Raw genomic sequence first — 22,068 nt, 5'->3', positions numbered from 1 at the left:
GTATCGCCTCAGAGTTCAGATAGATTTGCTTCAGATTAAGCGCACTCGTCTTTCCTTCTAAAGAAAAAAAACAGCGCTTTGTTGTGTCCCTACGTGTGTCCTCCTCCTATGCGGAATTCATGGAATTTATGAAATAAGAGGGGGATTTCCGGTCTGTGCCTGGAGTCTGCTCTTCTCAACTCGTGTGCGCACAGAATGCAGGAAAGCTCTAACGTTCTGGTGTGCAGGCTTATCCTTGCCGGCTCCTTCTGTGCGATTGTGGTAGCGGTGGCTAAAACACTACTGCAAAAGATGAAAGGCAAAGCGCGACAAAACTTGAAAACGAAGTAAAACTGATTCTTCTTCCACTGGTTTACTTCAGCGTTTCCTTATTAGTGAGCTCTTTGCACTTCTGTGATAAGGGCTTTGAGGCGTTTTTTTTTTTCCTTTCGGTTTAGTCTCCGCTCATTTGCTCCCCGCTCCTCTTACGCAGACGGGTCTTTGGCTTTTATCGTCTAAAGCCGTGCCATCTATGTCGCCGCATGGATACTGAAAGGAGGGCAGGCATCTGAAGCAAATGACCACCATTTGGTATAGAGAGATGAGCGCCTCTTCAAATCCTTTCCTCTCCTTTCAGGCAACGCGCTGTAATGCAATCGTTCAGGTTACCGGTATCTAAAGCATCGCTGTAAATTGTGCTTATCAGGCGGTCAGGACGGGTAAAAGTTTTGTTAGTCTTAAGGCAAGCAAATGACGGATCTGGCTGTTTTGATTCATTTTAACATTTACTAATGCAGGAGGTCTCGATGTAATTTACCAATAGAACCTCGTCCTCATTTGTCCTACTTTGTTATCAAAGAAATAAACTATTGATTAAACTGATTGATTGGATGATTAGACGGATGGAAGCTGGGGAACTGAGCAAATATTTATTCACAACTCCGTTACCTCCACGCCCACGCACAGGCACAAACGAGGGAAAAATGACAAGCTGCCTCTACTGCAGTTCAAAGCGAAGTTGGCCCTCCAGCAGTTTGCTTTCGCTGTCATAAATCAACCCCAGTTATTTGGGTCGTCAGTCAGTCCTTGCTGGCTAGAGTGCGCAAACGTATCTGTTGTCGGCTCAGCTTCGTAGTACTCGGAAGAGGTCGAAGTCTCCGCGGGCTCACTGACAACAGCTTGCGGTTCTTCGGCTGTACGCATGCCTTCCTCGTAGTTCGTGAAGAATTGTGCAGCCTGGTTCAGCCACTGCTGAACGTGAAACGACCTGCTGCTCCAGAAATTTCCAGCTTCGGTGTTCGGCAGGGCACTCGCGGACATTCTTTGTACGTCGTTTTCCTCGTGGTCAGGAGGTACCAAGGCCTCGGACATGACAGACCTTGTGGCATGAGCCTGGTCGGCCATAAAATACTGCATGGGACCAAAGTCGGCCGTCTCGTCAGCTGGCTTGGACACTGCCGCCATCCTGTGTTTCCAGTTTTTTTTTATGGCCCTCGTCTTGTACCTGAAGGCTGCCGTCGACCGCGAGCTGCTGCAAAGCGGAAACGGTGTCCGATAGGGAGCTGTTTTGCGCATTGCCTTTACACGTTTCTCTCCGCAGAAACTCGTAGAGGCACTGTCTTCAAAGCTAGCTTGATTGCCGACAGTGTCCACGTTGGGAGAACCAGTCTCCGGCGAAGGCAACCCTATTATCTGCTGCTCTCGCTCAGATGAAGTCACTCTGCGCTGTACGGACTCGCCGATGGCGGTAACCGATGGCGACGCCCCCTGCTGCTTCGGATAGTCACTCAAACCACCGACGCTGGCTTGATCCTTCGGGATGCAGTCGGCAGCTACAGAGCACGTCTCAAGGAAGCGATTCAACAGGCTGTACTCTGGCAGCGAGGTGTCAAACCTTGCGCCGGAGCCGACGCCTTCGTTGTTCACTTCGCGCGGCGTCCGTTCAGCGGCTGTCGTGCTCTCGCTCGTCAGAGGCATATCTTGCAGCATCAAAAACCTTTGCAACAGAGGACTGATCTCGTCGTTCTGAAGCAGATCTTTACGCCGGGCGTCGTCTCTCAGCTTAGCTTGCTCCAGAGCTTCAATCTGCTCCGGCTCAAAGATGGTGTTAGTGCCTGACGCATCGGTGAAAGTTTCGCCAGAGCTACTCATCTGATCTGTCGTTAACTCCTGGTACAGCGACACAGTCTTGAGCCAGTAGTCTGTGTGCGACTTTGTTCTGTGGTTTGCTGCGGCTGTGGACCCTCCACGATTAGCATTCTTGCCGGAAAACCCATGAAAGGAAGCAGATTTCGGACGTTGTGATAAACGGAATAATGTTGGGCGTACCGAGCCTCCTTTTCCGGGTTCTTCAGGCGCTGCTTTTGCGGTTGTCTGGCTTGCAGACGCCGAATAACTAACTCTGTTCAGGTGCTGCTGTCTCTCCACGTAATCGGTATTTGCATCAGGAGCATGGTAGGACCAATTCCCGAAAGGAACATAACTGTCGGATCTGTTTACGAGCCCTGAGTGAGGGAATGGTTTCAAATCCTGCTGCGACTTTGCCAAGCTTGCATTAGACGCTGATAAAGTGATGTCTATGGGTGGTTGAACATCGGGTAGCGGCATCCTTTCTTCCGTGTAGGAGAATGCGGTAGCATCAATATCTGGCAGTGTTATGTAGGCCGGAGGATTCCAGCTGACTTGACTTTTCTTGGCGGGTTCGAAAGCTACCTGCTTTTGCCACTGCTCGTCTGGAAATATTTTATTCCCTGGCAGCCGCGGTTGACTAAGATGTAAGTCTACGAAGTCAGCACAAGATAAGCCAGGCTCCGGAGGCTTAGACGTCGATGCGCTTTCAACTGATATGTCAGATAAGAGCCTTTCGCCTTGGAAATCAACACTAGGAATCACATGCACGTGTCCCTGTTCAATCGAAGTGGAGTCCACGGCTGTACTAGGGCTTGTAGTGCTTCTCGTACGGCAGGATGTTGCCTTTGAACTGACATCTCTAGCGAGCTTCTTCTCTTCGAGGCAGTAGCCATCTAATGACGTGTCCTCCGAAACAGCCTCCAGATGCTGTTCTGCAAGCCTCACCCTTTTGTTCTGGCCATCAGTTAATTTGGACGAAGAAGCTACACTCGACTCAGAAGTCGGGCGCCGATTAATTGATCGCGCAGCTTCCTGTGAAGTCTGCGTGCTGCTGGCTGACGCGCTTTTAGTGTTGGAGCTGGTACGCGTCGTGTCACCCTCGGCCTGAGAACTCTCTGCACTGCTGCCTCCCTTAATTTCCGCAGTTGTGGCACAATGTGCGCCGCTCTGCGACTGTTTCGGAATTCCCGCATCCCCTGCCGCCGTGGACGCGTTCCTCGCGCGCCCTTGAACGCTCGGCGGCGTGTTCAAGGAAGTCGCTTTAGACGTCTGAGACGTCGCGTTAGTGTCATGATCTGTGCACCGCGGGACAGGATCACTAATTTTTGTATCTGTAGTGCCTTCACGCGCAACTTGAGCGGACGCGTGAAGCAGGTGCGAGTACTCTTCTTCGAGGATTTCCTTCAGGATGTCTTTAAGGTCTCCTCGTCGGAGTGAGTACAGCGGTCTGTTCAGTGCGTCGCTCTGGCTGCTCGAGCAGCGTTCCGTGTCCCTCCTCTGTCCTTTCCTGTCAGTCGCTTCGCTCGACACTGCTTCGCTGTGCAGGAGTGTGTCGCGCATTAGTTGACATCCCGACACTGGCGCTTGCTCAGCGAACGCCTCGGGAAACTTTCGTTCGTTGTCTTGATCTTGACAAGCATTAATAGCTACAAGCCTGTTGATGCAGCGAATAAGTTCGTCTTCGGTGACGTTGAGGTTGATAACGTCGTCTGGAGTGGGCTGCTGTCGACGTGCGTACCCTTTCTTGGCAGGGTCTTCCGTTGTGGAGATTGCCTCACGTCTGTCTGTGAAACTTCCCATTGGTGTCTTGACTGCTTCATTCGGCAAAAGTGTGTGGGATGTCATCTCGTTCATCCTGTTTATTTTTCCATCGACAGCTTTGCTCCACTGCTGCTTTCCCCCGCCAAGTTTGACGCCAAACGGTAGTTTCAGCTTGTTGAAATGAGTAGCTAGTCTTGCAGGCTTGTCTGGAAAAATTAACTCATCAGAGAGGACCGCCGAAGGCTGGCTTTTCTGCACACTTTCTAGCACGTTGCCTTCATTCATTGCTCTTGATTCCCGACGGTTGTTTACCCGTATTTGCTCATCGCTACTGTTTTTTGACGGAACTATGCTGGGGGTTTTGGTGCGCTTTTTCAAACTCAAAACTGAGCCAGGATGTGGTTGTATCTTCGTCCTAGAGTGTTTGCTTGAACGTCGAGTGCTTGAGCTGGTCCTGCTAGGCGTAGTCGACGCAGCCCTTGTGGCGGGCACTTTAGTTTTTAACTCAACCAGAAACGAAGGAAATTCCTTCGTGGAAGCCGGATTGCGAATAACTAATACGTCGCCATCCTTAGAATGGGTCGTCTGCTGCGAGCTTAATACAGCTTCTTTTTGCGCGGAAATACCGCGCTGCTCCGCGGTGGGGCCTCCGCACGGACTTTGATTCCGGCTACTTTCATCCTTGCTACGTGGCTCTTCCTTCTTCAACAAGAGTGGCCTCTCTTCTTCGCAACGCTGGACATCCTTTCCGCTTTTCTTGTCGTCTGTGGTTGTGCCAGCATTCTTCAGAATACTGCGCTTTTTTGTGACTGCGCTCACTGTCTGGGGTTGTCCGGCGTTCACCAATGGCTGGACACTCAGTCCAAAGGAAGAAGTTTGGTTGTGTTCCTCAACATCTGCGTCGTAGTAGTGAACACGAGGAGCTCTTCGCGCCGCCAATTGATCAGCCGCACCGCATTTGCGCTCCTCGATGCGAGTGCGTTGTTGAGGAACATCGCTGTACACAGTCTGGAAGCACCCGGCGCTCCTGGTGCTTGTAGCCGCCGTCGAATTGGGATAGATAATAGAAGACATGAAGCTTTTGAAGGTGTCTCCGGTCTTGCCGGATCTTTCTTGAGCTCGAAGCGCAGACATTTTTGTCTCGGTTCCGCATCGACCAGCACTTTGCGAGAAGACACTTGGAGCGCCAGCAGACTTACGCGACCCTTTCCAGTGGCGTGACCGGGACGTATCGGAGAACGAGTGATAAGAGTGTGAGGCACCACACTGGTTGCCATCTTTGAACAAGTACGTCCGTTTAGGCAGTGTCCAGTTCTGCATCACCGGATACGCGTCCACTGGACACGTGTAGCTCTTGTATGACTCCAACGCTGCGTCCGGACGTGAACCGAGTAACGAGGCTTCTACAAGCGGTGGCAGCAGTTTTTGTTCCGACATGGCCTCTTTGTGGATCGCTTTCGGCTTTTGAGCGGCCTTTAACGGGAAGTTCGAACACATCGCCTCTTTCGATGATGCGCTGTCCTTGACTCCAGTGAACGGCTGACGCCAGGCAGGAATGTCAGCCTGAATTTTGCTCTTTTCTTCACCAGCGCCTTTGTCCATCCTCTGCATTTCACCATCGCGGCAGAGCTCACCACTGTTTTCGATGCACTCTTTCTCCTCGCACGGCTTGCACGAATCTCCGTAGGACACGTCGTCGACGCTTTCGGCGTCTCGGCCGCTGTTCGACAGAATCCTGTTTCGTAGGGTCACCAGTGTGTGCGAATAAATCGACCTCACAGCGCTACTAATGGGAAGCATGTCAGCCGGAAAGTTTTCTTGGCAACGCTTGATAAGGTCGCTAGAGGATCCCTGAGTGCCAGTGGGCTTAGCTTCTCCGCCCATCATCCTGGAGCTCGGTTGAACGACAGCTTCCTTCGCCGAGCTGTGTGCCTGCAGGATGCTGCTCCTCTCCAAGACCAACTGATGAAGCACCATTCTCATAATTCTCTCCGCGTCCGACTCGGGGTCGAATACGTGCCCGACGGACGCCGGCGCTCCGGAGAGTTTCTCGGGTGATTCATCTTTTAGGGAGACCCCAGCTTCGCTTCGAGACGCGGATTTGCTATCGGCGACGTGTCCCGTGTGCCGAGAGACTGAGAGCGACATTTTTCTACGGTCGTTCGATTCTTCCTTGCCGAGCATGAGGTCCCTGGAGGTGGGAGACAAGTCGGCTCTGTCATTCTGATCTCCCGCCTCGTCTTGCGTGGGCAGCAGGCCTTCTCTCGGGTCTCCGGCGTCTTCGTCGGGGGACACTGAGCGATGCACGTCGGCCTTCACCGTGGTTATCCGGACGTGCCGCGCATTGGGCTTACTCTGGCTCGGTAGGTAAGCCGCCACGCGCGTCTCCGGCGCCGGGGCCACGGTATTCCCGCGGCGCCGCAGAGCGAGCGCTCTGACCTTCTCTTGCATCTCCGAGAGCATCACCTTCGTGCTATCCCATACATTCGGACGATCCTCTCTCCAGTACTGGCTGTGGTACGTTGGTCCAGTGGGACTGTGCGTATCGTTTCTGTTGGCTAGTTTCCTGCGCAGAGAGTCAGAAGGTAGCATTCAGCCGACTGTGCGTCTAGAATTGGGAGTCAACCATGTTCTGAAACTGCGGTAGGGTTTCGCTTTGCTTATAACCGGCGCTACACAGTGACAGGGCTAAGGACAAAATGACGACAAGGATACTAATTTCTTAAGAATTTTAAACCACGTGCAACACTTCTGCAAAAGCCATGCATTCTTCACGTTTATCAGCAGCCGATCCATCAACTTCACCCACGTTTTCTTCGTTCATGAGCACTTACGCGTGAATTAATTGTGGTTCGTCTGAAACCTTCAACCTCTTAATTGTAGAATTCGAGAAGAATTGTAATAAATTTATTAACTAACCTGCTCACCTATCTTATTATTAATCTGCTCGCCTCATACAATTTACAGGAGCGCATACAGGCTGATCAAAATTAAGCTTTAGAGATTTCATAAAATCAGTCGCTGTGTGGTACTTGAAATAGCCTTTGCACATAAGTTAGGCACCCGCCGCAGTGGCTCAGTGGTTAGGGCGCTCGGCTACTGATCCGGAGCTCCCGGGTTCGAACCAGACCGCGGTGGCTGCGTTTTTATGGAGGCAAAACGCTAAGGCGCCCGTGTGCTCTGCGATGTCAGTGCACGTTAAAGATCCCCAGGTGATCGAAATTATTCCGGAGCCCTCCACTACGGCACCTCTCTCTTCCTTTCTTCATTCACTTCCTCCTTTATCCCTTCCCTTATGGCGCGGTTCAGGTGTCCAATGATATATGAGACAGATACTGCGCAATTTCCTTTCCAAAAAAACAAATTATTATTATTATTATTATTATTATTATTATTATTATTATTATTATTATTATTATTATTATTATTATTATTATTATTATTATTATTATTATTATTATTATTATTATTATTATTATTATTATTATTATTATTCATAAGTTGGGTGGCCAGGGGCTAGAGCGAATGTTTATATTAGGAACAGAGGCGGTCACGTTTCTGGACTACTCGATTTGGTAGAATTCTTATATAGCCCACGTATTTTGAGATATTCGCTCCCAAAGTTTACATTGATTGCGCATGCAAGGCTGTGGAATTCGATGCGAAGTTCTATAGTGCGGCGCACCTGTCCCATCGAGCGTTCCTTCCAATTCGATAGAATGAAGGTAAAGAGCCTCAGTTACGAGCTTCAGCGGTCGCGCTGCGTCGTTGGCAGACAAAACGCCGCGTCACTTTGGGAGGAGTTTCGCGCCGATCGTCGCGGCCTCACATTGTGAATTACGAGGATTCAACTGAAAATTCGGACGCGCATATCTCGAAACACGTGTGCTAGCGCAATTCGGCCAGGTGATTGCGCAGGAATGAGAATGCGTTTTAGATTCCAATATATCGTAAGCACACCCGCTCACACGTGCCATTGAAAAGTTGGCTAAACGATTTTAATTAGCTAGGCTTCTCAGAGTGAAAATTATTATTTGACTTTGTGTTCCCTGGCCGTATAACTTTGTGTTCCCTGGCCGTACAACTCACACCTGTCATTGAAAAGTTCGCTAAACGATTTTAATTAGCTAGGCTCCTCACACTGAAAATTATTATTTGACTTTGTGTTCCCTGGCCGTATAACTTTATGTACAGCTGAATTTGACGCACCTCACATCGCATATTTAAAAAAATCTGTAAAGCTCAGTGAAGCCTTGCACTCTCATTGAAAAAATTCCGCGTGATCAAATATCCAATGTCGAAGTCTTTGAACAAATAGAAGTTAAAAGTAAATACAGTGTGTGAAAGAGAAACGAGTAGTTGACATAGGCTGCCCAAAAGAATGACGTAAGAGTACAGGCGGCTTCTGCGTGTATTATTGTCGGTGTTTAATCATTAATACGTAATATGCGCCTCGTGGCGCCTTCTTGAATAATAGAAGACGTTAATTAGGACAGATTTATTTTTTGTGTGTGTTTAAGGGCAACATATATTCAGTCACCTGACTGCAAAACTGCTTCAGTAGCCCTTCATAACAGAGCCTTATTATGAATATTAACGGAGTCATCTATACATGTGCTCCTTAGTGCCGTGCCTCGCAGGAATTTGGTGCGCGTAAAACAAAAAAAAAGAAATCCAAACGTAGGGCTTGTGTTCACGTGAAAGTGCTGTGGCCATCAATTACTTTCGAGTGGCCACACCCACAACTAAAGAGCTTTTGCGACAAGCCACGTCCAGCACAGCCCCGATGGCGTTCGGTTCCAGCCTTCATCCTGCCTCCTTCCTTCCGGTCCCCGTGCACATTGTGGCCCTCAATGCATGATAGCAAAGCACTGGAGATTAATATTGAGCTAAAAAGAGGGAAGAGGATCATGACTAGCTAAACGGGCTTTCTAAAAAGCGCTTCATACCCAGTGGGAGTGCCGAAAAGTGGGAACGGCGTATCCGGAGTTCCCGGGTTCGAACCCGACCGCGGCGGCGGCGTTTTTATGGAGGAAAAACGCTAAGGCCCCCGTGTGCTGTGCGATGTCAGTGCACGTTAAAGATCCCCAGGTGGTCGAAGTTATTCCGGAGCCCTCCACTACGGCACTTCTCTCTTCCTTTCTTCTTTCACTCCCTCCTTTATCCCTTCCCTTACGGCGCGGTTCAGGTGTCCAACGATATATGAGACAGATACTGCACCATTTCCTTTAAAAAAAAACAATTATTATTATTAATTATTATTATTTCGATTGGCCAGCGTATATTGGCTACAGAAGTACTACACATGCGCTGCAGTTATTCAGTCTTCAGACACATATATTAAAATGCGAAATAGTATTCCTTCATTCACATCGGCTGATACTTCATGCAGGTTTCTGCATCTGGTAGAAAAACAGATTTCTGCTTCTCCTCTAAGCGAATTAAATATTTTAACATCGTGCCTTTCTCTCTTATATAAATTCCGTACACAAAAGCGCTTGGCATTAAGCATATTTGAGCATTTGGAGATTTTTCTTTGAAAAGAAGCCGTACTTTTGCAACCAAATATACCTTCTTCCTTCTGCATACTTTCTTGGACCAGGCAAATACCAAGTCCAAATTTAGCAACATTTGTGCAGTAGTTGACCTTAATTCAGTTACATTTTGCCTCAAGGTAGCTATAGCAAGCTCAATGATTTAAAATGCTTTTTTACGCATTTTGGTACGTTCTCTAAACCAGCGACATACGCTCACTTTTCGACGTATAAGTCACAATGCACTTCCTTTTTCATTTCTTCGGGATTACCCGGTTCATTTCATTCAGCTAAAATGATTCTTCCGTTTTTTTTTTTTACCAAACATAATCTTTTCTGCGACCTGACTCACCTAAATTTTCATATGCTTTTGCTCCTAAAGGGGGTTTAAATTCTTCCACGTTTCTGGCAATTAGCTTACTATTCTATTGGCTAGAACGCGGCCGAGTAACGAGTCCATATTACGGACGGTCTTACGGTTAACAGTGCCATTGGTATTGAAACTATGAACTGACTATAGGGTTATACATAAGAGGTGGTTTATCAGGCCTGTACAAGGATATGCTAACAGAGTTTCGTCTCGTCGGTCTGTAACTGCTTCCCGTTTTGTAAGAAAGCAGCGCAAAGCACAGAGAGTCGTTCACAAAAGGTGCAGACAAACAGACTCACCAACTGAACTATCTCTCATCTATGGATTCGGAGAGCTATGAACAAGGGCAAAGCGCACGACTGATATTACATATCAGATTCTTAATGACATCTTAAAGACTGACTTATCAAAGTACACTTCACTCTCTCATATACGACCACTAAATAGCCAGCACCACGGGTATAAGATGAGAGGGGACCCATATCACAGTGAAACTTTTAAACACGCTTTCTCCTCTCTAGTAACAAGGTAATGAAGCATTCTGGATGTATCCATTACTAACGACATCTGTTACTAACGGTAGTTAATATTAAATTTTCTGTTCCCAACCAGACGCCGTTTTTCTAACTCCTATAATTTGGTTGGAAACTTAATTCTTCATTTTGTCTATCTGCTGCTGTTGACGCTCTCTTGTGGTCGTGTCTTCGTTTTTGAACTTGTGCCTGTATGAAAAATATTTTTGCAAATCTGATAACTCCTATTTAGTTTTCTGAGCTGTATGAATTACCTACGTGGTTGTATTTTTTTGAAGAACTCCTTTGAGTAACTATATCATCAGTTTTTATATCTGATATGTATAAAGCCCAAAGTGTTCAACAGAAGCGTGTCGTTACCGCCTTATGTTTAAAAAGAGAGGTGAATGAACGTAAGAATAAATAAATACGTATTAAATTGTTCCCTGTGATGTTAGCTTTGTCGACAATATACCAAAACAGCAACTCGAAGGCTTATTTGCTGGTTCTATAAATACAGAGCATCTATAGATTACCTAAAATTCAAATCCAAAAATTAAGCCGGGCACAACAGGCTACGACGAAATGCGCCCACAGCTATGGTACGATCGGAAAAGTAAAAAAAGTTTGACTCTACTGTTCGTCTTACCTTGAAATTACGATGATGACGCCGATGATTCCTATAAATAGGATAGCTCCCGCTATCCAGGCTATTGCCTTTGCTGCTCTGGGAGCGATTCCGGCTGGAAATAATAGCATTGCTATGAATGCAACCATGTCCCGAAAAATAAATGACAGACAGTGCAATGTAACTAAGGTCAAGCGGTCCCAATATATTTGTGACCGCTAGTTTGCCATTACCAAATTGGGGGCTTGAAGCATTGTCACGCCGCCTTGAGGCAGCTTTTACTCCAAGCCCCGCCATCACGTACATAGTGACAGCAAATAAAAGATACTATTATTATAACATTAGCCGCACCCTATACTGAGACGTAGATGGTATCGGGCTCCAAAACTTTTCTTTAAAAATAAAATAATCTGTATCCCGCATGCTTAACCTAGCCCTACAAAACGCAATATGAGAGAACTAAATTTATGCAGAGTAGAAACCTTTACATTAAAAAAATAAAAAAAACGGCAACTCAAGAACAGCCTTTTCCGTTTCACGTATCGCAAATCAGGATGACAGATATGAATCGATTTTACCAATCTTTCGAGGATGAGTGAAACAAGAGCAATAAAAAATTATGCTACGCAGAAGGTCGGTCATTGCTACACGCAAAAAAAAAAAATAACGTGCTGGCATTAAGAAACGCAGTATGTCAGTTTTCAGTGCATGCACTCGTGGGCCACAAAGGTAAACATGAATGCTTGAAGACGTCCAAATCCCACTCGCCCTTAAATAATATGCGGTGCTTGAAACTAAAGATCACTGCTCATGATGACACGAGTTCAGCGCTTAAGCTGCCCCATGGAACGGTTGAGATGGTCAGAAGAACTCCATTTTTCGGAAACATCTGTGATTCCGTAGTATGTATGCAAGCTTACCGCCTATGTTTCAGTTCGAGCTTTCTAAAACATACCAATAAACAAAAAGAAAATAATCCCAAACCCCAAAAATTTCCGCTTTCAAAAGAAGTAACGCTGATAGGAATCCTACCTTCCATTCTGTTTCTCTAACAGAGTCCACACTGAAACCGACTAATGTCACGTGATCAGAGATAAAACATACCCGAGAGCCCATATTTCCAAGACCCGCGTACCCTTCACAGTTCATTCCGAGCTGCGTAATTTTCTGTCATTTTAGGTCGTAATATTTTAGCGACGAAATGTTAACATTACTGCTGGGCCCACACTGACACAGCCAGATTTCGTTCGCGTTAGACGAAATCACTCGTACAGCAGTCGCCCTAAGATATGTCAGTATGCTACTCCCAGGCCATTGCAGTAGCTAGCAACGCTTCACGCTAGGTGTTACGCATGATCAGGAAAAGTGTTCAATCAGCTTGCCCATTTCGGTGCCGATTAGCTGAAGCTGCGTCTAGCAGCAAATACGGATTAGAAGTCATCACATATCAGCACGGAGCTCATATCTCGGCGCATCGTTTAGGCTGTTAAACTAGAGTGACTGTATAAATATTAATGCAAAAATTGTAAATCGGTGTGTACAAAAACATTGAGGTGAGCTTATGCGAGGCATGGGCGCCTTAAACGCTCATCGATCCAAGGCTACATGCTTTTAGTTTTTCTCGCACAACATTACACATATAGCTATGTATTGCACTTGTTTTAGGAGAAACGGCGTCACTATAGCATGTTGCATGCGATAACTACCGTGTCACTTGATCGCCAATTAGGTTATCTAGTTCAATCCGGCCAATACCAGTCAGAACACGTGGTTCGGTTGTGGGCGTTCTCGCAGAGCCAACTAAAGTTATCCCGCTCAACTTGAGAGCGGGCGCTTACGGGGCGCTACGGGGGCCATATAACAATGACACTATTCTTTGTTCTAGAATAAGCAGCACAGCTGACATGGAGTTCTTACTGTTTGTAAATTCAATTCTGATGTCTCGAGAGAAGTTTAAAGAAACACTGAGGACAACTTCATTGCCTTTTCTAAAATCAGACAGTTTTCATGACTTTCCTTGTTGTAGTTACGTTTGCTCGGTTGCAAACGACATTATCAATGCTGATAAATTTGGAGCTACGTTTTGAAATTTTTGCCGCCCCTTCCTGATTCAAACTGGTGACGCTGTTCATCACTCGGACTTGGCAGCGCTATGAGAGTGCCCTACTGGAAGTGGTGCAAAAGTTGGCTTCACATTTGGGTACGTGATCCAGCAATTTATGTTATATTAAATATGTTTTTGAGGTTATTGATCTTCAGTTCAATGGCGTATAAGCGGCTTTGCGTACCATGAGTCAAGCAAACGGTGACAGCATGTTAGAGTATGGAAACTAAAAGTCGAACGCTGCCGCTTTCTGCATGCTTGGTGGAACCCGTATTTTATGCTTCTAGATCATAGGGCCTCGCTATGAGAGGATGTAGGCCTATTGTGGTTACAAAGATGTATTTCATCAGTTAGAAAACCTTCAAAGTACCCTTTAAAGTCTCGGCCGAAAGATTTATTCGGCAAATGTTCTTTCACATTGACAAAGTACGCAGCTGCAGACAGCACTCACCTGGAACACACATCTCCTTGTGCTTCAGTATGTTCGGCGGTCGACATGTGCACACTTGGTTCACGCACTCCACGTGAGGATTTAGGAAAGAGCATTCCACAGTGTCTGCACAATCTTCGAATATGTGGCGAGCTGCGAAGATTACAGCGCGCAGAGAGAATACGTAAGACGTCCGCCACACTGAAAATTTATTGAGTGCATTATGCTCGAGCATAACGTATCCCGTTTCATCAGTGCTCGCGTAGACAAATAATTAGTGGCAAAAACTGAATACCAGTTCTACATCTGGGAAATTCTGCCTGGCAGTTGAAGCATCTTAATAACTAACACACCTCAAAGTGGCTTAGCGGGACCTTTTCACATAGTCAGTGAGGACAGATGCATTACAGATGCTTGTAAAGACTGCTAGACTAATTACGGTTAAATGATTCTACATCTCCGCTGGGCAGTGGTATTAAACGGTTGCCAGGGTAGATGGTTAAAAGTAACCACGTTGAAAGTGAACGAAAGGGGGGACAATATAGAAAGTTTCAGAAATCTTTGGTTTTACTCTGAAGCTTTCTTTCTGCTCATGTATTTGCTATAGCGCACAAGAACGTTCGGTACCACCCACGATGAAGCATTTGCAACGCTTCCAATGTCTGCCCTATTTTAAAAGATAGCATGCTGCATGTTTTTTATCCTTTTTTTGACGATACGTGTGTACCCGTACCCTTTTGCGGACTTGTAAAAAAGAGCGGTTCATTTGGCTACGTTTGGCGACGCTCAACGCGCCGCACTAATGACACGAAAGAAGGCAGTAGTTGAAAACAAAAAAAAACAAAAAGATCTCTGAAGAAAGGTTTAGGGCTCCTTTGAAACAAAGGGCAGCAATGCCAAACACTAAAAATACCTTTCCTCGCTAGTGATCTTTTCTTGTGACAGAGGCTGAATTAGTTCCCCTTCTTTCGCATGCCCGAACGTGAACAATGTGTTCACAGACGTGTGTCCTGTTGTGAGATGCCGACTCAGATTAAGAAAATCGTTTGTTGTGCATACAGGATGGCGTGCCCTTTGGGAACAAGCTTAGAGGGTATAAGACAAAGGGTAAATTTAAATTACTTCTGCCAAAATTAAGAAGAGAAAAACACAGCTTTCTATATAGGGTAAAAAGCATTTATTCAGTCGTGCATGAAAAGGCGCCTTGCTACTGTTTCCTGCTGCAGCCATTAATTACTCGCGATTGTTTTGTCAGGAACCACAATGTGTATGATTGTCAGGGTTAAGTTATCACCACAGCGGGTCGCGATGCTCGTCGTATGTTTTCCTTTGTTTCACTGGAGCCTTAATTATGACGAAGAAAGCGATTCGTGTTGATAGTTTTCTTATTAGTACAGAGCTTCCTGATATAAACTTAGCGGTGCTAAAGCAATACTGCACATGCAACGGAAGAAAGGGACTGCGTCGTAGTCGACGGGCGAGCTATGCGTTAGTACGAAATATTTAATGGCTGCGCGGGCCGTAATCTAGCGCAATCGTGGAGCACACCGGCGACGCAGCGCGGCTGAGTCTCGTCGGCGAGGTGGACCGGCGTGGACTCCGGGCACTGGCAGTTGCCGGAGCTTCCTCGCTTGCCGCGCTTGCAGATTTGGCCCAGCACTCGCATGCAGTCGAAGTCATCCGCGCAGCGCTTGCCGGTCGCGATTTTCGTGGTAACTGCGGAAGCAAGACACAAGAGAGAAATGCGCGCGAAACCGTGACTTGCCAGCGGCTTCACAGTGACCGTTCGAAAGATTCGATCGAAAGCAGTCGGCACCTTATTGGGTGCTTTCTGACAACGGCGCGGTGCAGTGAAGAGTGAGAGAACAGGCCTTGTATTTCGATATGATTCATTTTATTCTCAGCAAACCCCACGGCGTCTTTTCTTCTCCTTATCAAGCTTGTTCTGCTATAATGTACTGCAAGCACTGTTTCCCCCTAAAAAAGGAAGAATTTTTTTTCAGCTATCAACAGTGAGACCTGGTACATCTTACTTCAATTCAGAAATGTAAGGACTAAGCTGCTTTATATCTTCAGTTTTATTTCACTGATTGGTCAACCAAGAAGAATAAGAAGCAATAACTTTTACACTACCACTGCTGACCGCGCCGCAGTAACATGTTTAAAATGCTGCTGCTGTATATATAGCGTTTAAAAGCAACGTCAGCTAACATTAGCAGAACTAGGCAGCGGAAACTCGGCGTTTTTAAACGAGCGTCATCAAAAATTGTGGAGGTGCAGACAGCCCAGTGGCACAGAACGTTTGCCACTTTAATGTACTGGACCTAACTATAGGGATGGGAATATCACCCTAATCGAGGACTGCATTTCCAGTTTGCTTCACTTGAAGAGAAGCGCGAAGTCGGCTTATGTGTTCCAATTTTAAAAATCTCTCATTGGGATTAATTACTTTTTCGTATTATGTAATATGTAATAAATAACAAGGAGAATGAAAAAGCGGGAACCAAGCACAGTTTGATCATGAGATAATCTCTCTGGGCTATATGAAATATACATCTAGAATTGTTGAATAAAGCCGAATGTGAACAATTCGCCGGTACTTCAATCTCGGCAAATATTTAGGGAAAGCAGTACTTTTGTTAAGACATCACAAAGCGCGCATTTCTCGCAATATGACCGCCATTGAGGCCACACTTACAATAAGACCACAATGGAGTGGTCGAGGGCTTGGGCATGAACAGAACTCCTTGTCTGGGTCCTCGTCGTACGTAGAGGTTTGGTTTCCACTCGCGGCTTTCCCCGACATCAGCTTGGACGCTGCGAGACGAACCACGCATTCTAGGAGGCAGGTAGCGCTAATAACAAAAGACAAAAACCTCAAAAGACACAGGGAAGATGCCGCCTCAACACAGGGCGGTACTCCAAGCATGGACGAAACATGGTACACGTCGAAGACGCTACGATTGCAGAACACAGTGCGCACTGCTTCTCAAGCACCAAGCAGAAGCCTACATTCGGAGAGCCATCGCTTGGGAGGGTAAAGTTGTAGGCCAGTTCTCACCAACTGTCCATGTTGTGGCTCCTCGTTGACAAGCTTACCGTCAGTACGGATGCGTTACTTGTTTCTAAAAGCAGCGCACTTCGATGAATAAAGCCATTTCTCTGGCACTTGGCGAGCGTGTCGTTCCATACCAACTGGCGATGAGGATGGGGTACAAACTAATAGTGTGACCGGCACGGAAGGTACGACGCAGCTCAGTGAAGCGGCGAGGCCATGTCGAAGTTCTGTGATTTTGACACCTACGCCGAAGACGGAGGACATTGAACGAACAATGCGACAGTGTGCAACGTTCCAGCGGAGTCAAAATTCCGCTCCACGTTTTCCCATAACGTCATGGGAATAGCCGACTAAGCGCTGGCAAAAATTACTGGCGAATGCTTACTCCCGATGGGTTGAGGTCATCTGCATCACTGCTACAGCTGTCAAAAAAAAAACTGCCGAAAACATTCGTACCATTTTCGCGATTTTCGGTCTGCCAGAAGAAGTGATAATAGGTGATGGGCCACAATCCGTATCGACAGAATTCGCGACGTTTCTATTGGCAAATATGATACACCACAAAACAACGCCACTCAATCACACAGCGCCAAGCGGCACTGTAAAATGCTTTGTTCAGACTGTTAAGAAAGACCCGAAAAAACAGTTTCCGGACGAAGAAAAATAAGGCGTCCGGAGGTTTACTCAGCACCGCGCTGATGGCTTCCTGTTCGGCTACAGGAACATGCCATGTACATGCAGCAAAAGGAAAGACACCAGCTGAGCTGTTCCTTTCATGGACGCGAAGAACATGCCTGACACTGCGACATACACAGCTTAGTGAGAGCCTGGAGAAAAAAATGCCGGACATGCCGCCCCCAGCATCACGGTGGCGCGACTTTAAAGAAGGAGGCAGGGAGAGAATTAAGGGAACCAGACCAGGTGAGTCTGCATGGCTTGCCGGCGTCAATACCAGGAGAATTAGTGCTGCAACGTACGTCGTAAGCATCGACAACGAAGAACGTTTTTTCCATGGTGACCACCTGGTAAAGGCTGTTTCCTGTTCCTAAGCGAGGAGTGCTTCTTCATGCTGTTCTCATTACCAGACGCCAACCCTCTAAGCTCGCAGAGCAACTCTTTGGAGTCCCACCAGGCTGCCCCAGAGCCCGAAACGAGTTAGATAGCCGCAGTGCGACCAGACAGAGACCGGAACGAGCCAACCACTCCGCAGGAGGAAGCTCCAAATGAAAGCTTGTTGGGACCTGCTCCGGTTAGTCCCAACGCAGTTCCTGAACCGAACGCGAAAATACCACAGCCATCTTCCCCCGTTGCTCTACGACGACGCACGCGAGTGAGATGTCAACGCCAGGGCCACAATTAAAGCTTTAAAAAAAGAACAGAGAGAAAGTGTGCTGTGGCTCGGCGCTGACAAGCTTATCGTCAGTGCGCATGAGTTACTTGTCTACAAAAGCAGCGAGAACCTATGAATGAGGCCAGATGATTAACCCGGCAGTTGGCGAGCGTGTCGTTCCATGTCAGTTTAAAATTTCCCCCACCTAAGCTGCCACCACGTGCCACCACGTGCTACCAACTTTATCGACGCTAATGCGTTCATCATGAAAGCGAGAGAGAGGCAATTTTTTGTTTACACCTGAGCGTCAGTTCTTGGTGGCATAATTCAGTCCCAGAAAATCTTAACAAATGCTTACAGTTGGCGCGGCTGCCACCACGTGCTTCTGGCATTGGCCATGATCTCTGCGCAGATCCCATTGATTACGCATGGGGCTTGAGTTCAGGCACTATTTTATGTCTGACTTCGCAGCAAGGTTTATTGGTAGGCCATCACAATCAGCATTTTCAAGCAGGATTATTCCGCGCGCTGTAGCTTTCTGACAATTACAAATGAAAATATTCCCATTGAGTTACACGATGTTCGCCGCCTGTGGCAAACACCATGCGACTTCTGAAAATACGCGCATATAATGGCTTGAAAACCATTAGGTCTGTCGAAGACTTAATACTGTTACCTTATAGGATGCGAGGGAGCGAGTCAGCTCGCTGAAGCCGCTGTGAGCGCCTGTGAGGGTTTGTTAGTATACAACAGCCAGAGCTACTGTGCAAATGTATCTGATTCAGGGAAAAAGCCCCGCGCCCCCGGCCGATTGGGGTTGCTTCGGAGCACCCTCCAAGGGAGGCACGACCGAGCACCTCCGGGTGCAAATGCACATCGTGCATTTTTGCAAACTGCACGATGGTGTGAGATGCACTTTCACCCCTAGCCTCTGCTCTCTGTCCACAAACCTTCTCCTCCAGGTGCCTCTACCAACCAGAAGTGCACCCAGCAGCGGCGGCGAAACCAAATTCAAGGACCCAATGGGAACGTTGCGAATGTAAAAGCGAACTTACAACCAGTGTTGCAAAAGCATATTAGTCGTACCACATCGCATGATCGCCTGTACGCATTTTCGTTCGTTTTAGCACTCGGGAACGTTCCTGCCAAAGAAGCATCAAAAAGCCCTGAAAGGCGACGTAAAGTGTAAGGTACGAGTTTCTCTGCCTAGTAATTGACCCAGAAACAAGAAACTGCGATTCCAAATTTTAAGCACGAATCCAGAAAGTGGGAGAAGAAAGTCCTTGTGTTGACTAATAAGGGCACAGGCTCCGGACCGGCTTGAATGATCAACCTTCATGTTCAAACATGTCAGCCAGAAAAATCTTTCTCAGAGCAAAATTTTATTTGCGCTCGGTTGTTTGTTTTGTTTTCTCATCACAATTGTGTCTATTAAAAGTAAGGCTGAATACAGTGTTTTCAGAGCGCAAAATCCAACCACTCCTACCTTCGACATATTATTTTAATGCGTCTGGCATCACCAAGATATCCCGATAACGCAAGTTCATGCGCTTGTGTTTTTGTGTGCATGTGTGTCCGTGCAAGTTCTTGAAAGGTTAGTAAGAAATATTGCATTTTCTTTTTTCAAAACTGGATCGTTCACTCTTTCTGTAATCCTAGCGAGTGCGCGCTCACGTAAAGGTAAGTCTCCAATCGAACCGCCATTGACAGCTTCATCTGTCATCGTGCATCAGACGAGGGAGGGGAACGTTTCACCCGCAACGGACCACACCTTCAGTAATTTAGGGTTCACGAGCGTTTGCCGAAATTGCCCGGAATTTGCGGGCGTGCGTAAGAAGAAGCAGCGTTAAGGAAGGGTGGGGTGCACCGCACCATGTAGTACATCCTACCAGGATTCTCCCAGCACGATTCATCAAGTCTGAGGCCGATGGCCTCTCAGAATTGCCCGTCTTCAGTGGCATGGAAAGGGCCCCACAGGCAGAAGTGACTATGTGGCACGTTTCGTTCATTGCTGTTTTTCCTCCTTCATTAACAGACACCAAGTCCTATTGCCTATTTTCATGTGAAAATGCGGTTGCTGTTGCAGCGTCCTCGTCATCATCGAAGCAAAAGTTGTCTTGAAGAGAATAATTTTCTGCCAAATCACCTAAATGAGAGTGGGATGTAACACGTGCATCTCACAACATGTAATAAGAATTATCAGTTTCTTATCAACCCAATTACGATACGCAAGAAAGCCGCTAAGAAAGCGATTACACAAAGAAGAAACAGAACACAATCATTACCCTGAATTTAAATCCAGGATTTAAAAAATGACGCTGTCGCTTGTTGAAAGGGTTTTAAAATAGAATCCACACGAGGCAAAGCATATTTCTTACCGGATAACTAATAGCCAGCTCCACGATATCTCACTTCGACAAATTCAAGTGGTTTGCATGCAAGTTAACCAGGCATGTATACGTTACAGAAGATAAGTATCCGATTACGGTTAAAATTATTTCATTTTGAAATGTAAATGACGACCGTGCTCAGCTACAGCCCCAGGAAAGTAATTGAGCAATTACAGAAGTGTAATCGATTACCACAGTGTTATTTGCCTCTCACATTTTATTGTCATATAACACAAACTCAGACTACAACGAACTACTGTGACTTAGGTGCTACATGGTGCTCATCAACTTTTATTCACTGCAGTTAGCGTGCATGTTTATTTTAAAAACTTAGAGACAAGCGCATTCGAAGGTTGTTCTGTTTTGTACAATTTTAGTAACCCGTCTCTATCCTGAAGTATGGACGTCTCAATTTCGGCACAAACCATGCAATTACGCATGTGAGACCACGGCACTGAGCATGATGCTCTTTCCTGGTGTGACGCAGCTGTTGCATATGGCACTCCACCTGAGAAAAATGTGGAGTTTTAGGCGATGGTGACAACTTATTCTGGCCAGCGAAACAGAAGTCTCACTGTGCCGGCGGTGTGGGGCGAGCGATGTTTCTTTAAGCGATTGCCTCTAGGGTGGGTGATAAGACGTGGCGACGACTTCGCATGCGGTCAAGCGCAGCGATGTAACACTGCAGGGCAAGAGCGAGAATTTATAAGTGTCGCATGGAACTCCATGTTCTTGTTAGGCGAAGCACCATACGCAACAGCTGCGTCACTTCAAGCAGGAGCTTCATGCCGAGCGCCGCTATCTCGCATGCGTTACACGGATAGGGCTGAAAATTTAGACATGCGTATTTCGGGACCCGGGTGTGCTACCAAATTTTAGCAAGATAGAACAGTCTTTGAATGCCACTGCCTGCAAGTTTTCAACAAAAACATGCGCGATAACAGCACTGAAAAAATAGTTTATTTTTAGTTGGCTATTCAGGTTACGATGAGAATTTTGCACTGTTTGTGTCCGCCTGACCGCATAACCCATTTGCAATGATGACTCTTCTGTACTGTTCTTAGTATTTTTGGTTAATCCGCACAGCCTATTTCTGAACACCCTGGCTTATGCATTCCCACTTATCACTTTTAGTGGCGACTTTCAAGTATGCCTGTCCTATACCAGTCACGTATACACAGCTCCCCCAGATTCCAGTCAGAATTGTCCGTGGCAGTGTTTTCATTGTTGCTTTTTTTTTCCTTTAGCAAGATCTACAAAAACTTGTGCCAACGCATCTTAGGCGCAGGGCACGCGCGCAGGAGGGGTCACAGCTCTAATAAAGACCTCGAAGTATATTCAATATACGCGGCCTTGGGGCTGCCACGGTAGGTACGCGGTGGCGAGGCGAATGCGCGCACAGCTTACTTGTGAGGCACTCGTTTGAATTGCTGAGCATTTGTTGCCAGACCCGTTGCGGGACCGCCGATGTGCCTTGCGTCCACGGAGCCCGGTTGCGCAAGGGTGGCCAGCAAAGCGCTCAGCAAGCACAGGCGCCGCATCTCTTCTCTTCCAGGCGGGGTCACTGCAACCGACGCATCACGCGGGCAGCCTCAGAAAACGAGGAGGACGCGGGCCGCTGGCACCGGAGGGTGCGCACAGATGCGTGTCTAACATCAGAACGGGTGGTGGCTTCCCCACGACGCCCCATACGCATGTGACCCCTTCTTTGCCATAACCTGCCTTTTTGCGCCCCTCTTGCTAGTTGGCCAACAGTTCAGTGTCAGCGCGGGTCACGTACTCAATCGCTCAGAAAACAAAACGCGCTATGCCCTCCTCCGCAGGGCATTCTACTACGGAACC

At 47.0% G+C, this 22,068-nt stretch overlaps 1 protein-coding gene across 1 annotated transcript; it reads right to left on the bottom strand.

Moving 5' to 3' along the window:
* Positions 1–935: 935 nt before the first annotated feature.
* Positions 936–21,788, bottom strand: LOC144129296 (uncharacterized). Its single transcript, XM_077663323.1, has 6 exons — positions 21,634–21,788; positions 16,147–16,265; positions 14,997–15,164; positions 13,470–13,601; positions 10,936–11,029; positions 936–6,436 (listed from the first exon to the last, which is right to left on the bottom strand). The coding sequence occupies exons 1-6, from the start codon at positions 21,765–21,767 to the stop codon at positions 1,033–1,035; spliced, it is 6,051 nt and encodes a 2,016-aa protein (XP_077519449.1). The 5' UTR covers positions 21,768–21,788; the 3' UTR covers positions 936–1,032.
* Positions 21,789–22,068: the final 280 nt, after the last annotated feature.

Source organism: Amblyomma americanum, chromosome 4 (assembly GCF_052857255.1).
Source record: "Amblyomma americanum isolate KBUSLIRL-KWMA chromosome 4, ASM5285725v1, whole genome shotgun sequence".
In the NCBI taxonomy this organism is placed as follows: domain Eukaryota; kingdom Metazoa; phylum Arthropoda; class Arachnida; order Ixodida; family Ixodidae; genus Amblyomma; species Amblyomma americanum.
Note: the sequence above shows the minus strand (reverse complement) of the source record. Positions and strands in the feature narration are given on the sequence as shown.